This window comes from Lutjanus erythropterus, chromosome 3, assembly GCF_056507025.1.
Source record: "Lutjanus erythropterus isolate fLutEry1 chromosome 3, fLutEry1.hap2, whole genome shotgun sequence".
Lineage (NCBI taxonomy): Eukaryota > Metazoa > Chordata > Actinopteri > Lutjaniformes > Lutjanidae > Lutjanus > Lutjanus erythropterus.
Genome location: NC_139319.1, coordinates 9,442,683 through 9,459,662, shown reverse-complemented (window position 1 = coordinate 9,459,662; position 16,980 = coordinate 9,442,683). Strand labels below are relative to the sequence as shown.

General features: G+C 40.3%; 2 protein-coding genes across 2 annotated transcripts; both read right to left on the bottom strand.

The window, feature by feature from the left end:
• Positions 1-888: 888 nt before the first annotated feature.
• Positions 889-6,832, bottom strand: plk1 (polo-like kinase 1 (Drosophila)). The gene is made up of 11 exons (XM_084714920.1): positions 6,120-6,832; positions 5,575-5,743; positions 4,462-4,606; positions 4,275-4,368; positions 3,945-4,170; positions 3,727-3,778; positions 3,167-3,264; positions 2,956-3,033; positions 2,689-2,843; positions 2,335-2,517; positions 889-1,223 (listed from the first exon to the last, which is right to left on the bottom strand). Exons 1-11 carry the CDS (start codon positions 6,480-6,482, stop codon positions 1,029-1,031), a joined length of 1,758 nt encoding a protein of 585 aa, XP_084571046.1. The 5' UTR covers positions 6,483-6,832; the 3' UTR covers positions 889-1,028.
• A 2,814-nt stretch (positions 6,833-9,646) lies between these two features.
• On the bottom strand, positions 9,647-11,510 carry rasd3 (RASD family member 3). Its single transcript, XM_084712450.1, has 2 exons — positions 10,918-11,510; positions 9,647-10,707 (listed from the first exon to the last, which is right to left on the bottom strand). The coding sequence occupies exon 2, from the start codon at positions 10,536-10,538 to the stop codon at positions 9,903-9,905; it is 636 nt and encodes a 211-aa protein (XP_084568576.1). The 5' UTR covers positions 10,539-10,707; positions 10,918-11,510; the 3' UTR covers positions 9,647-9,902.
• Positions 11,511-16,980: the final 5,470 nt, after the last annotated feature.

The following is a 16,980-nucleotide window of genomic DNA, read 5'->3' as shown; positions in this document are numbered from 1 at the left end:
CTCTTTTAAATACAGAAACTCTAGATATCTGTGTGTGAATGCCTCCATTTTCTTTTTCAAGTCTTTTTCTTAAGGAAAACACTACCTGCCAAAGTTCCTAGTTTACCACATAATTAAATTGTAAATTTCTTCAATAATATTTAGCCCTGCAGAACATGAAGCTGAAATAGTGAATCTTGAGATTTGTTTTGAACACCGCCTAGAACAGTTTCATTAACCAAGAATGAACTTTCAAACCTCAAATGTTGGCATTTTGTGAAGACGAAAGTCAGCAACCACAGAGATCTTATGAGCAGCAAACTTGACCGAAACATTAAACCACAGTAATTTGTCTTGCTCAAGGGACTCTTTATTTGAACTTGAGTAAAATTAAACCATCTTTACAACATGTACGCATATTCAGCAGTATGTACAAGTTTGTACATCTTGTTGAAACAGACAAGACATCTAAAATAGACTTAAAAAGTAGAAAGAGTAACTACAGGAAGAATGTACATGATGAAGACATATTAACATGGTCCATTTCTCTACGTACAACACAGATAAAAACAGACAAACTAGAGAAGCAGACCAGAGAAGCTTCTTTCTGTCCACAGCCAGTCTGAGTCTCAACCCACACAACACTTCTGTCCAGGTTTAAAAATCAGGGCTGACATATGAACAAATGCAAACAAGCAGAGACTCTTGCAGTGCTTCCATGATGAATTTGAACGCAGGGAACATTTGACATTCATCTTTTCCTCCTCAACTCATTTGATCACACAGGGTCGACTCGTCTGCTGTGCTGTCAGCGATCAATAATAAAGCTTCATCAAGAAAGTTAGCAGGAAAATGGATAAAAATCAGCGGCTGAGAGACTGAAAATTCAACATTCATGTACAAAGAATGACATAAAATCATTACACTGTGACCCTTCAGTTAAATATAAGAGAATTCAAGGTCTGGTCCATCCTCAGAGGCTGGCAGACAGAAAGAAGTGGCCAGTGATTAAAGACAGAGTGATTGAAGACGTGTGGGGGTCAGGTTGTCTAATGTGCGGCGGAGGTGGGCTTGCTGTCCAGCAGTTTCTCCACCATCAGCTTGGCGTAGCGAATGCGGCTGGCCAGCTCCTTGCTGCAGCCGAACTCCTCCAGCAGGGACAGCTTGTAGGTGCGGAACTCTCGCTTCTCGTCGATGTAGGTCACGGCGGCCATCAGCGGACACAGGATGAGCTTGGTGTGGTCCTGACAGAGGCGGGAACAAAAATGTAGATTTAGGATTTGTGCACAGGGTGGCATGAAACAGGGAAATTGAAGTTAAAGGTGTAGTTCAGATTATATAAAGTGGGACTGTATGAGTTACTTATCCATAGTCGGTGTATTACGTACAGTAGATGGCAATTGACACAACTCAAGTTTGGAGAAGCAGCTGGAGAACCCCTGAAGGAAGCTAAGCTATGTAAGGCTGTGGACAGGGTCAGCAGCAAAATGTACTCTAGCCTCCTACAAAACGCCAACCTAAAAATATCGATATCATTTTAAGTTTGCACTATATTTAGAATATTTTCACAGCTTTACTTTGCTGTCAGACAGGTTTTTCTAATGAGAGAACACCATTAAATGAGCCAACTATTTGGTTTTTCAAACCAACCAGACTCCATAAGTAAATTCAGTCATTTTATCTCACAGAACACAGTAGTTGCTGCTGTACTGCTGCCTCAATCAGTTAGTTGGTTGGCGTTACTGTGTGACTTTGGTGAACTCTAACCTTTTAAAATACTGAAGTCTCACAATAAAAACAGACACACACACAAAAAAAAAAAACTTAATTGATCGAGGCACAGGCAGATCAACACCTCCTGTGTTCTGCAAGGTAAAATTACAGACTTTTCAAATGGACTTTGTTCGAGTATCAGAAAAAGCAATATTTGGCTTATATAGCTGCAGTTTCCTGTCAGATAAGGTTATCTAACTGCAAAGCAAAGCAGTGAAATTACTCTAAATAAAGCGTACGCTTGAACCGATTGATTTTTTTTAGGTTGAGGTTGCTAAAATACATGTTGCTGCAGACCCTGTCCACAGCAGTACATTTCTTATCTTTGGTGCTGGTACTTCTCTCTGCTTCTCCAAATTTGGGGTGTGTCGACCACCTACTGTACGTAACACACTAACTGGGGTTGCAACTAATGACTGCTTTGACTGTTGATTAATCAATAAGTTGTTTGGTCTATAAAATGCCAAAATTGATGAGGGTTAGAATACTCTGTTTACTGTCACAAAAGAGTAAAGAAACCAAAATATAATTTTATTCAAGTAGCTGTAAGACCATTAAAAGTCACTGATAGACGTGTCAAACCTGGAAGAAGTTGATCTGAACAGTGCCGTTGGTGAGGTGCAGGACGATGGCGCTCTTGGTTCTGAACCAGAGGGAGAGGTAAGGCAGCCGTGCCAGCTCGTCTCCTTCCCGCCGCGCAATGTTGGCACCAGCCTTCAGCAGGTGCTCGCTCATGTAATTGCGGAAATATTTCAGCAACGTGATCTAAAAGAGGAAAAGAGAACAAGTACATAAGAAACCATACCATGAGGTAAACAGAATAAAGTGCCTTTTTAAAAAATAGGAAGAGGACAATTAATGACTGGAAGCATTGTCTACACAAAAGTTAGTTAACTTACAAATTTTAGGCTTTGGAGTGCAGAGTGAACTACTGACCTTCTTGTTGAGAGTAGCAGGGAAAGAGCGGACGCTGAGGTAGGATTCAGCTGCTGTCTTGTCGATGTACTGCAGACTGTCGCCGTCAGCGTACATGATCAGACGTGTGTAGTCGTTAAACAGCACGCCCACGCTGTTGTCACACAGCTGGTAGCCTGAAATACACATTACATGTCCTTAAGTACCAAAATGACTTAAAGATGATTCTTGTACAATTAAGTTGTACAAAAGTACACACCTAGCTGCTAGGTATGGAATAACTCTTACCTAATCCATATTTGTCAGAGTAGTCAACCCATTTGCTGATCCAGAAGATGGGAATACATGCAGGATCCTCTGCTTCTTCTGCAAATACAAAAGCAGAACATGGTCTTTGTAATGCCACAGTGACTCAGGTAGAAAGATTATCCAAACCTCTCCAGTGTGGAAGAGAGAAAGCGAACAGATTTGTGACTTAAACTGAGAAGTCTGCACTCACCTTGGCAGATGACGGCCTTCTCAGAGGGCTTGGCGGCGATGATGCTGTTGAGCTGCTGCAGCATGTCTTTCAGGTGGTTTTCTGATGGCTCAACCTCTCTACACAAAACACACAAGTCACAACATTAAACTACAGAAAAATGCAGCTCTTAGTAGAATAATGCCACACCAAAAAGCAATTTTATTTGGTCAAACATTTGATTTTTTGTTAAATTCTAACTGTAGTGATACCATTTGATGAGTGGTTGTTTAACTTAAGCGATTTGCCATTTAATTACCATTTAATTACTGCCACAGGCTTTCTGATTAAATTGGTGTGAACAAGAGAGCTGTTGTTGAGAGATGATGTTGTCAGACACTTAGAACAACAGTTGGGGCCTGGAGGTTGCAGTGCTCTCCCACAATAATGGACCAACAGAAAAACAGAAGTTACTCTTGAACATAAGAGTGAAAACTACTTTCTTGATAACTTTTAGTAGCTTAAAGCGACTCCAACAAGTCCAGAGGGACAAAATAAGTTGTTTTTTTCTGAAGCCTGACATAATTTAAAACATTTCTCACCTTTGCAGAGGCTCATCCTTCATGTCCTTCACATCCACCTTTTCTGTCCCTCCTGGAGAAAAGAAAAACACGTCTTGAATACTTTTTCAGACACCTTTTTTTTTCTGGATACACTTAGCCACTGTCTTCCTATACACTGGGCAACAAAAATGTTTCAGAACTATCTTAATAATTTGCAGACTGAGGTAAGTTTTAGTGAGTCATTTATCCTTAATTACCCTTGTTGTTAATAGCAGTCAGTGGGCGTCTCTGGTTGAGCTCCATAGCTGTGGAGGGGGCGATGGAGAACCGTGGGGGCACAGTGAGGCAAGTAGTTGGCAGACGTAAGGGGACGTAGCCAGATGTGAAGAACTCGTCCGTTTGCAGATCAGCGATGGTGGGCCTCTGGGCAGGATCAGCATGCAGCATCCGCTTGATGAGAGTTGCTGCTGCTGGGTTGATGTGCTGCAGAGAACATTGTGAATTTAGATTATGAGTTAAAAAAAAAAACATGACAAAGATATACAATATTTTGAAAGAACATTGTGTGCTACATTAGTCCAGCTTACCCAGGGGACAGTGTAGTTGTTTTTCTTGATGCGATTGTAGGTCTCCTTCAGACAAGAGGTCTCAAATGGGGGCTTACCCACCAACAAAGTGTACCTGAGAGAAAACAGACAGGGACTATGTTAATCTGACTGGGCTAGAACATGTGGGAGAGCAGAAACCTGGGAAGAAAAGTGTCCTCAGACTTACAATATACATCCAAGTGACCAGACGTCCACTTCGTAGCTGTGGCCTTTCTTGCAAAGCACTTCAGGTGCGATGTAGTTGGGCGTTCCACACAAGGTCTTCTTCCTCTCACCGTCAAACTCGATCTTAGTGGCCAAACCAAAGTCCCCTGGAGAAGACAGACAGGCTTGTGTAAAGAACAGACCAAAGGTGCTAATATCTGTGTAAACCTCAAAGACACGATGTTAAAGCGCTGTCATTTCCCAGAATAAAATCTCTAATGTTTTCAATACTCATTAAAGTTATTCTAGTTAACTGAATCTAAACTTAAAAACTAATACTGTGTGTGTGAGAAAAATGAAATTAAAAACTGCAAAAAAATAACTATATAACTGAAAAGATTGTGCACCTCACCCCCTGTCAAAAATTAAACACTCAAAGTAATAAAAACTGAAACTACACAAAAACTAAAACAACCACAAGCAAACAAACTTTGGAAACTAACTGAAAACAAACAAAAAAAAATAATAAAAAAGAAATAAAGCTAATAAAAAATACAAAACTTTAATAACTCTGGTGCTCATGAGACATTTTTCCACCAGTCAATGGAAAAACAATCATCGAGGAAGTATGACACATTTCTGATGTCAGGGGCTGGGCTATATCATATCCTTTTTTTTGTACAGGACCAACAGGTTTGTTTGTCTGTTTCTTTCTTAATGGTACAGGTATTTATCACCCGTCTCAGACATGACAAGACAATTGGAGTACAGAGACAGTTCAATCCAAATTTAAAAACACACTTTTCTTGAATAAATGGCACTCTGCTTGTGAAGCTCAAAGCACCAAAAAAGAAAGCAGTTCAAGTAGAGTCTACAGAGAAAATAGTTCCTATATGAAATTATCTTGATTAACTGGATAATGACTTGTGTTTGATTTCAAATGTATTAAGGGTGCTTTGAGAACCACAGGCTGCAAGCCATGTAGTCCAGATACATTTGAGACAAGACAGACATTTTTATGGTCAATATCACCCAAACTCTGCAACTCACACTAAAACACTCTGGACAAATAGCACCAGAGTTAAGGGGTGAACTGTCCCTTTAAGGTAATTCGGAATCTAACAGGGACATTTACCTATCTTGACCTCCATGTCATCATTGAGGAAGATGTTGCCCAGCTTCAGGTCTCTGTGGATGACTCTGTTGTTGTGCAGGTACTGGACACCCTTCAGCAGTTGTGTCATGTAGTAGCGAGCCTCGGGCTCAGTCACGGCCTTACGACGCTTGTGCAGCTCCAACAAGGACTGAAATAGAAAATAAAATGTTCAGATTAAAGAAGAAAACCACAGTGAAAGACCGACGTGACTCACTTTCTTGCTGCAAGACTTGTAAGGTAATGTAATGTTAAATAGTTTGAATAAAATGCAAAATATTAGTGAATAAATTGGACAGTGGACGATGAATCAAAAGCAAATATTAAGGGGGTGACCAGTATTGGTATAATTACTGGTTTAAAGTTACATTTTAGGGACCCTGTTTAAAACACTCTTGCTTTTCTCGCAATGAAAGCTGCCTCCACTGGGACATGGAGGACAACGGAAGAGACCGCCGTCGTGACCGTTGGACCAGAGAAGTGTGTCCACTGGAGATACAGCATGAATTTCCCCCAAACACACTCACCCTTCTCCTGCAGATTTCCAGGACGACAAAGACGAAGTCATCGTCTTCGAAAAACCCGTGAAACCCGACGACGTTGGCGTGGTTGAGGCTTTTGTGAATCGCGATTTCGGAGGTCATCTTTTCTCTCTGGTGCTGCTTCAGGATCAGGGACTTGGGCACGATTTTTCCGGCGAAAACCTGCTTCGTCTCCACGTCTGTGATTTCGTAGCATTTGGCGAAACCACCTTTCCCGAGGAACCTTCCCCTGGCGTACCTCCTCATGGTGCGAGGGTCCACCAGGACATCGGGGATTTCTTTCAGAGGAGCTGATTTCGGGTCGACATGTGCCGACGGATTCGCCGGCTTCGCAATTCCTGCACTCATTTTGGACTAAAGTACTCTTCGACGTCTTTAAAATAAAAATGTAAAACTCTTCAGCAGTCGAGGTATCGATAATTGCTGCGAGGGTCAAACTATTGTTAACCCTGACCTCAACCGACGTTAGTTTAGCCCTGGAAGCTGGCTTGATGCCATACAGTTGTGTATTTAAATCAAAACTAATGCTAACCTCTTTTAAACGCGAACGTTATTCAAACCTTTGATTCAACCATAAAAAAAATCTTGCAAACGAGTCTGAAAATTAAATAAATCCTGAGGCAAACATGAAATTAATCGCCAGACTTGTCCCTCGGTGGTTGCAGCGTTACCCCGTCCTGCCTTTTGACAACAGTCTCTGGTACAAGTTTAAAATGCTGCTTCGGTCGTTATGCCGCTCTCTGATTGGTCCGCTCGATTTGAATTCCGAGGCGGTGCAGCAAAGCATCGTGGGAAGACCAGTGCAAAAATAGCCAATCGCTGAGCGAGAAAGTCGCATTCCGCGGTGTGATTGGCTGAATCCCGGTTGCTAGTTTCGCATCGTTTCCTACAATAGAGTGCCGACGGGAAATTGAGTCCGAGTGGGATTTAAACAAACAAGTTGATGTTGTTTGATTAGTGGTTATTTAATGTTTGAGGAAGAGCGGTTTTTAAATTCCGTAGTCAAGAAAAAGTCATAGTATCACAGTGTAAAATCGGCAATGTATTGATGACAAAACTTCCGCGTTTAACAACAAAATACAGTACATATTTTTGAATTTGAGCTTTCGGTGTTGATTTGTTTTCCCATCAGTGAGGGGCAGCATTTCACAGAATACGTTGTGAAGGGCACGTGGTTATCTCCTGCCACTGCTGTCTAACTTACTGGTATTATGATGCCTTATAAATAAATAAATGTAGTACTATGGGCATTTTATTCATACTTCAGGTATCATTAAGCCTTCTACTACACCACTCCTACTCATTATGCAACAGATCATCGTTATATTCAATGACAACAAATCTTGAAGGACAATTTGTCTCTAATCTAAGTCTTAATCAGAATCAGCTCTTTTTGGCCAAGTATGTGCACACATACAAGGAATCTGACTCCAGTTTTCTATTGCTGTCAGTGTCCTTACAGATATAGAATAGACATAACAGCTACAGGAACATGGACAACAAAGTCAAACAAATAAAGGTGAAGAATAGACAGGAATGTAAGAAAAAATAGGTAAATATATATCCATGAGATGCACCATTAACCAACAGCATAAAAACTCTATATCCAAGTCCATTGTTCATAAACATACAAATAGTGCAAAAGAGATCAATATTGAATAGATACACACTGAGTCAGTGATTATGTACGGTTTTTGTATGCATGCCTATATATAGTGTGCAGAATTTGCAGTATATTGACAGTGGCATATGTACAAGGTAACAATGGAGCAGTGCATTTAAACTTTAACAATATAATCTGTAATGACAAGCTAAGTAAGTCCAAGTGAAACTGACAACAGACCTGCTACTGAAAACTTACCGAGCCACTACTTGCCATGTGCTGCACACCCAGGTTTTGTATTCCTAATTTTAGTTCATATTTTTAACTAAATGTGTGACCTGTGTGTTTCCTATCTTCCTTTTCTTTGGTGTGCTTGTATTGTGTACCTATGCAAATGGTAAATAAAGTCATTTGAATGTTGTGAACTTTATGTTATTTGACTTTTCTACTGGATGACTTTTATACTTAAATATTTGCTATAGGCAATATGCTATTTCTAATGTTTAATTTTGCAGCAACATCCTCACCATGTCAAAACAAAAATCTATTTAATTTCTTGAAAACAAACACATTATGTTGGATTCTGTTTCATCAGCACTAGCCTCAAGGAAATATCTTCCACAGTCCAAGCGTGATTTCATGGGCCTAATGTTTTTCCCTGGTCATTGTATCTTTCCGGAAGCCCTACTCCTCTTTCTTATTGATGTTTTGTGCCCACGACAGTGTTACATCTGTTTTCTGTTGCAGATTTTAGGCCTGACATAGGGAAAAATAGCCTAGAGGAAGATAAGAGGAGAATAAGTGGATGAGATGAATGAAAGGACCATGAGATCTGTGAGGGTTGTTTATTCTCTGTGCTCCACTTGACAGTGTTTGTGTCTACGTGTGTTTACCATCCAAAACAGCATGATGTGGTTTCATGCAAATGGAGGAGCTATTTTTATGAACTGACTGATCTAAATATTCCTTGCAGTGAGGCGGACAATGACGGGTGACGTTCATCTGTGCAAGAACAGAAAAGGCTCAGGCTGTGTGGATTTATTTATTTGACAATTTAAAAATGTGAATTCTAATATTTTGTGTCTATCTTTTGGAATTAGTTTGAAGACATGAGAAATATTTTTAAGTGGTTGATTCTGAAGTGAATTTCTCCTTTTCAGATTTTAAAGCATTATATGTCATAGCATATGCTTATTATCATCATGTGATGATCTGTGATTCCTAATTTTTTGAAAAAAACCTTTAAATCCTTAATCCTTTCTTATGCCTCCACGTTGGCAGCAGCCATGGCCTGAAGCAGTTTGGATCATATCATTTTTGAGAACATGATATCTGAAGAAAGCCTTAATTGGTATTCCTCCAAGCTTCGCACAAATGTCCACTTGGATTCAAGAATGAGAACTGGTGGTAAAAGGTCAAAGGTCACTGTGACCTCACATCCACTCTACGGACTGCACCCTTCTAACTTTACATAGGATCTCACAAGATAACCTGAAATCACATAGCTACTTTTACTTTACTTGAGCATTTGTATTTTATTTTTATTTTACTATTTATACTTAATTATTTATACCCCATTTACTGCATATGACTTGTATATATATTTTTTTTTCTTAGTGACTAGCGTAAAGAAAACTACCAGTGGCATCTTATTATACAATCCTGTTTTGTAAAAAAAAAACCTAAGAAATAAATGAACCTTGTAACATTATAATAATCCCAAAATATATCCCACACTGACAGCGGTCATTTTGCATAACACTTAGTTTTGATACTTAGAGCATATTTTTGCTATAAACATTACTTTTCTCTAAATTTCTCAGGTAAAGTTGTGCATATAGAACTATATTTATACTGTGGTATTAGTAAAACCAAATAAATAAATAAATAAATAAATAGCAGACAGAAATCACAAAACATTGTTTATTGAACCAGGATAAAAAATGTACACAAAAATGTTAATTTATAACATGTATAAAGTGCATCCCATATAAGTACATCATAGATCCCATTAAACTCTTATTAATACTAATCTCCAGACTTCCAGACACAGTTTCGTGTAGTTCATTAGTCCATCTTTCCACCTGTGGACAAACCAGGTGGAGTAACTGTGATGACAAGCTGCAGTCCAGCTGCAGAGTCCACCGTCAGACAGACAAAATGTCTTATGACAGGACACAGCTGTTGGCCTTCTTCAGTGGTGGTCTTTTCTTCACAGGTGGTCTGGGAACCGTGTCTCTGCGCCTCCCCAACGCGGGACTCAGCCGGTGCGGCATCTTCACCTGCTGCAGCAGCGCGCGGAACACTCCCACCGTGTTTGCACCTGTGCGCGCGGACGCCTCCACGAAGTCTGCCTCCCACTCACCCTCCACCGTGGCCATGACGTCAGCCGCAAGCAGCACGCGACCCTCGGCGTCGGTCAGGTCCGCCTTGCTGCCCACCACCGCGATGGGCGCGCCTTTGCCGCCCCGCAGCTCCAGGATCTCGTCGCGGAGCCGCCGCACCTCCTCCAGGGACGCGGGGTTGTCCACCGCGTACACCAGGGCGAACGCGTCACTGTGACGGATGCAGAGTTCGCGCATGGCCGGGAACGGGTAGCTGCCGCTCGTGTCCAGGATCTCCAGACGCACCTTGCCAGAGTCCACCGTGTCGTACTCCAGCACGTGCAGCTCCTCCACCGTGCGCGTGTACTTGTGCTCGAAGCGGTCGTGCAAGAAGCGGTGGATGAGCGCGGTCTTGCCGACCTCCGCGGCCCCCAGGAACACCAGCCGGACAGTGGTGGGACGCCCCGTCAGAGACATGCTGGTCAGACGTGTGAGACCCCGGAGAGAGCAGCGACTACAGGCGGCGAGCTGAGTCCGATGATGCCAGCGGCTCTCTGCTCTCCTCTGTAATCAGCTGTGGGTATTTATAGGCTGACCGCCGCTCCTCTCCACCAATAAGCTCCTTCCCCCTGTCTGCCTCTGTGACCTGATGTGAAGCAGGTTTCAATGAATAAAGCAGGTCAAGCTGAAACTTGGGTGAGGCAGGTATCAAAGAATCAAACAGGTCAAGCTGAGACTTTGAGACCACGCAGCAGCAGCAGCAGCACTCTGACATGTGGCAGCATGGAAACATAAATGAGTTAAATGTCTTTTTACTGGCATGGCGACAATCACGAGTCACATGAGAGATACTCACACTGTCTACACAGCACGTGCTCCTGTTCACAGGTGTATGAGTAATGGAGCTTCAACAACCACCGTGGCTTTAAACCTGTAAATCATGTGAACATGTAAACATATGGTCATATTTGTATAACAAATTTGATATTACTGATGAAATAGATGAGATGCAGTCTGATAATCTTAGTCAAGTAAAAGAACAGAAGTATTAGCAACAAAACTTAGTATCCTAAACAGTTGTCTTAGGAAACAAGTTCCTCAGTCAGTGTTTTGTATTATAAAAGCCTGGAGGGAATCATGACATGGCTTGTGTGTGCGCATGCATGCATCAGCAACAGACCTGGGACAGAAAGTTCCTAAGTCTGAAACCTTATCATATGTCAGTTTAGAATGATATTTAGGATTTTTGGTATTACAGAAACATGTTTCCTAACTACATTTAAGAATCCTGTAACTTACCTTAGGATAAGTTAAGTTGGGAATCCTAGGGTGGCACAGACCCTGTTCTAAATTAACAATAATTGACAAAGGTGGCTGTTGTTAGGTCTGTATGGTGATGACAGTGAAGATGAGTAGCGACATAAACGCAGAAATATTATGACCGAAAGGCTGCTAAAATCATGTGATGGTGCTTTAAATTTTCCGACCATGTAATTATTGTGAAATAAATCCCGACATGATGACGCAGAATCATTCTGGAGGGGGTTATTTCACAATAATGTCCTGCTCGCTGTACATTATCCCACTTATTACATGGGTACTTACCAAAAAAATATTCAGCTCACATTTATGTAACACAAATATTAATTTTAAAATGATTTAGTGGCTTTATTTCGCAATAGTGACCTGCTCACTGTACGTTATCTTGCTTGTTGTATGGTTATACATGCCCCTCCCCCTAAAAAAATAATAATTTGACACAATATGTTGATTTGAAAATGATTTTAAAGGTTTAACAATGATTTTATTGTCCATCAAGAGTCTATGATCAGACAAGGGTCCATAGCAACGGTCTGTTCTTCACAACAATGACATAACAGACCTTAGAATGCTGTAACTGACCAATCAGAATCGAGAATTTAACAAAGCATCGTAATAATGGGTATGTATGGAGTGATGAGGCAATTAATTTTTAGTTTGATCGACACTCTTCATCTGATCTGACCCATCTTGTCTTGTCCATTCACAAGCTAGCTAGCCAGTGACAAATACAGTAAAACAGCTGTTGTCATGGATACAGGCAGTCATTCAATATTCTTGAAAATCCTTTTTTTTTATGCCTCCATGCTGGCAACAGCTGTGGCCAGAGGTGATGTGTTTTCACGTCATCCTATTCTTTGGTATGCGAAATCTCAAGAACATGTTGAGGGAGTGTCTTCAAACTTAGCACCAGTGATCACTTGGACTCAAGGATGAACTGTTAGTATTTAGTTTGTTAAGGGTCAAAGGTCACTGTGAATTTAACGTCCATCCCACTCATGTGAACACAATATCTCAGGAACACTTGGAGAAAATTTCTTCAAATTTGGCACAGATGTCTGCTTGGATTCAAGGATGAACTGCTTAGATTTTGGGGGTCAAAGGTCAGAGTTTAGAGTTTCCTTTTACTGTGACCGGTCTAAGGCACACCTGCGCAATAATCCAGCTGTTTAACCAGCAGTTCTATAATCCACATCTGTCAGGGAAATGGATTATTGTATGGTTTTAATCATCTATTGTTTTATACTGCCTGCCTGTTTACTCACACATTACAGTGTATTTTATTGTCTTTTATGCGTGAAGAATTTTCAAATTTTACTTTTGATGAGTGCTATACGAATAAAGGTATTATTTTATTATTTTATTATTTTATATATAGGGTAAGTGCACGTTAAAATGGAGTTTGTATGTAAACATATTTACAGTTATAGTCCACCACCAGTGTAATCAGTTACTTATTGTAAATACATTTCAGCCATAATGAATTTCTTTTGTAGCATCAGACCTAAACATGTGTCCAGCTTCCCATAATAAGTCACCATAACTTTGTTTTGCTTTTTTTGGTTCATTTCCCTCATTGGTTTGGTCCATTATCCGCACATGGTTTTTGTTATTGTGTTCCTGGGAACTCACAACCTGAAGTCATAAAAACAGGGTTATTCATGCACACTCTCCCAAGATAGACAACACGTGCAGTCATATTTACACCAGGTATGACTCATGGAACGTTTCTCTGTAATGATCTCCCACAAAGATCCAGTGTTTGATAAAAAGCACATGCATTATACAGATAGACATTGTATACACGACATGTGCGCTGCATACTCGCTATTATTAAACCACTAGAATTAAGTTTGGTTTTGGTCTGAATTTTTAATCTCTCAGTAGCAGATCAGATCTTGAAGATAATTTCAGCAGCCTAATGTTTATCTGAGTGGACCACACCTACACAAATTACTTAAACGCTTGGTGTGGTAAAGTCAAACAGTACAAAAGATGGGTGTAGCAAGACAAGGCTTTGTTAAAGACAGTCAGACTCGCGTGAAGTTATCAAGACAGTTGTTTAGATAACCTCTAATTATTTTCTCCTGAAGCGTTTCAATAGTGGCACAAGATGCAGAACAAAACTCTTTCTGTCGCTTGCTGACTCACACTGTCTGGCTAAATGTGGTTATCGGTGGGCAAATAGATACTGTGATAATTTGTCAATGCGTGCGTGCATTTGGGTGCATGCATTAGTTTGTTCTTTCTCTTATCTCTACCCTTGAAGAAGGTCACCACTTCCTGTTTAATATAAGAGAGCAAATAAAATATGAACAAATGAAATTACAAAAAAGAACAAACCGGCCTACAAACTAATCTAATCCACACGTTGCAACAGCACTTTCACTGGATGCAACTGTCAGGCATCATTTAAAGGTCCAGAGTCATATGAATGTTTATATTGTGTTTCTGTTACCTTAGAATGACCCATTTATGTCTGTAGAGGGCACAGTTCCTTTTTCAAAGAGGTTGAACCATGATTGGTTATACTTTTGCTGTAGGGTTTCCTGCACACATGGAAGGAGAGGTGAGATGAGGTGTTTGCAGTTTGCAAGTTTGTTGCTAGATTCCACTAAATCCTTCACACTCTTGTTCTTTAATGTGGACCTCTTCACTGTTTGTGACATTTTAGACAGACCTCTCTTCTGGCATGAATTGCAGCATTTATGCTTTTTGCTATAAGCAGTTTGTCATGCATCTGTTCTACATCTCTAAATAAATTTTCAACAGTACTGTCAGGAGTAGTAATAAACTATTATGTGATTACTATAAACGTGAACAAAACAAGGTCAAAGGTATGGGAGCCCCCAAACAGAGCGTGAACATTGCACCCATATATCATCTTCCCAAAACTATGGACATTAATATGGTGATAAACAGCCTCCATTCTTTCATTTCTAATTTGAATAATTAAAAAAGCTAATATTTATAGACATGTACTCTCATTAAATAATGGATAATATTTTATTTTGGGGGTTTCGGGCTTTCCACAAGATTTTGGAATCTGGCTGCAAGGATTTGCAGGGACGTTCAGGGACAAGGGCAACAGTGAGGTGCAGCACTGATGTTGAATGATATAGACAGCTGGCTCACAATTTGTATTCAGGCAAGTGTGCTGGATGAGGGTGAGGTCAGGCAGTGTCTTCCATAACAAACTGCAATTTCCTTATGGACCTGTCTTTGACCTCCAACTGGAACCAGCCTAATCTGTGAAAAACCACATACTTTTGGCCATATAGTGCACATTGTGAAATCAAATCAAAATCATTTTCACATTATCAACACTAGATGGCAGCATGAGGACAACGTGACATGGAAGCAGGGTTTAGTACAGTGGTTCTCAAACTGGGATCTGGGCACCAATAAGGGTCCTCGAGAGAGCTGTAGGGGGTCAGAATCACATGGGGAGAAAGAGGGTTAGCTGTTTTGACTGATCATGATTTATAGTGAAGTCCAAGTTTGATCACTGATTGACTATGAGGACTTTATTCACTACAAACCTAAAAATCCTTTTAAAAGAATTACTAGGGAGGGATTCTTTAAGACAAAATCCTCTCAAATTGGGGGTCTATAGTTCTTGACATTAAATTGTTTGGGAAGTCAGTATACGCTGGAAAAGTACTGGTGTTATAACTGTATGTGATAAATGGAAAAGTTGCAGTTCACAAGTAAACTCCTGTAACCTACAAAAACAGAAGAACCATGACTCAGGACTGTCCTCTCACATCTATAAATGCAGGGGAAATATCTGCCCTACTTTTCGTGTTCAAGGAGAACCTTTTTGCTGCACGTCTCCTCTCCTCATCTTCCATCAAATTTCCTGCTTTGTGCCTGTTGTGCTTATTAATCCTCCCTTCTTCCACTCAAGTGCCTTATTAGCTTATTTCTGGCAGGGAGATTTGGCAGGACACTGCCCTTTGTTTTCTCTTATAGATGATAGGTTTTGCACACAGAGCAAACAAACACAAACTGAGTGAACAGACATGGGAATGGGAATATTATTGTATTAGTGTGAGTACAGTAGAAGCTCCAATTTCATTTAGGCACTTTCACATGTCTGTGCTTATCCTGAGGTTTTTATTTTAAGTCCTCTTTCAGTCAATTAGTGTCCGAAGTGCCTGAGAAACTGTATGTGTAGCCACTGACTTCGGCTATTACAGTGTTTACTAAGATTATTGATCTATGTGCGTCTGTTAAATCTTCAAACATTCATCCTCCTCAAGATCCACCCCTGCCATTATTCGTTACCATGGCAACACGCATGGATCCTGCAGTGGAGAATGAAGGATGTTTTTTTTAGTCTGTTCTTGTTTATATATCAAAACACACATGTAAAGTTTAGCACACATCAGGATGACTGTGTTTTGTTTTGTTTTTTTTAAAGAGGAGGAGGGTTGAGTTTCCTCTGCAGGAGGACAGAGAAAGTAGAGTAGGTTACCTCCCTCTATCCTCGCCTTCCTTTCTCTTGTACAGTTTTGGCTCAGCGAAATCTCAAGGGGACATGATGCAGGCGCTTTCTTCCTTCTCCCACACACAACAGCATATTTGCAAAAATCATGACAATGGATTTTCTTATCAGAACAAGATAGTTGCTGCGTTGGATAAACCCCGACAAGTTACTAAATCGAGGCCATGATGCTCATTTTCTTTTCAGGTTTAAAGAGAAGAAAGATGACACTCAGTGCATATAGTGCGTGGCTCATTGTTGTCTGTTTAACAATTTTTGGACAACAATGTGCTCCTTTAGCCAGGGGACCAGACAAATCAGCCAAGCTCATGTTTTCACTTGATCTCACATTAGTCTAGCGATGCCAGGATAGAGCTCCATGGCACAACGGAATAAACTACAATATTTTAAGCTTAAAAAACAGAAAAAATCTAAAATATCCCCAGAAATTAGCTTTTAAACAATAATTTTTAGCTTGGTTAGATGCTTCAGATCTGGTACTTTTTCTAATCACTTAATTTACAGTCAGATGTGTTGTCAAGGTGATGTCTAGGTGATATTAATATTTCTGGCCCTTTACCTTTGCAACTTTATCATACATTTTGCAGAATCAAATCTTCTTTCTGGGTTTTTAAGTTATCTGTTTGCCCAATTACCAAGCCCAAGGCTGTGAGGCTTCTTTTTTTAATTAAAAGTTAACATGAGCATACTTAACAAACTTAACCTTCAGTGCTTTCTGCCAGAAAGCCTTTCTTGGTTAGGTTTTGAAGAAAAAAAAAACATGGTTTCTGTTAAAATAGCAAGATTTCTGCCAGCAAAGGCTTTTTGGCAGAAAGCCCTGAAGGCTAATTTCTCCCATGTGCTATGCTAATGTGCTCACCGTGACAATCCTAACATGCTTATGTTTAGTAAGTATTATGGATCATGTTCATCATCTTAACTTCAATCTCCAGGGCTGAAAAGTGATGCAAACATGGAAGTGTCGAATGGCCACTTGAGGCTGGCTAAAAAATCAAGTCAGTCCCTATTAACCCCCATATTAAAATACCCAACTTTAGATTGGAAAGAACCATTCACTCAAAACCACAAAAATGAACCTCATGGTGGAGT

What these genes read in the sequence shown, in the direction of transcription:
- plk1 (XM_084714920.1), bottom strand. Translation starts at nt 6,482, where the DNA reads ATGAGTGCAGGAATTGCGAAGCCGGCGAATCCGTCGGCACATGTCGAC. An exon ending in TGGTCACTTGGATGTATATT is followed by an intron (nt 4,369 to 4,461) that starts GTAAGTCTGAGG and finishes GTTTTCTCTCAG; the next exon opens with GTACACTTTGTTGGTGGGTA. An exon ending in AAGGATGAGCCTCTGCAAAG is followed by an intron (nt 3,265 to 3,726) that starts GTGAGAAATGTT and finishes TGTTTTGTGTAG; the next exon opens with AGAGGTTGAGCCATCAGAAA.
- rasd3 (XM_084712450.1), bottom strand. Translation starts at nt 10,538, where the DNA reads ATGTCTCTGACGGGGCGTCCCACCACTGTCCGGCTGGTGTTCCTGGGG.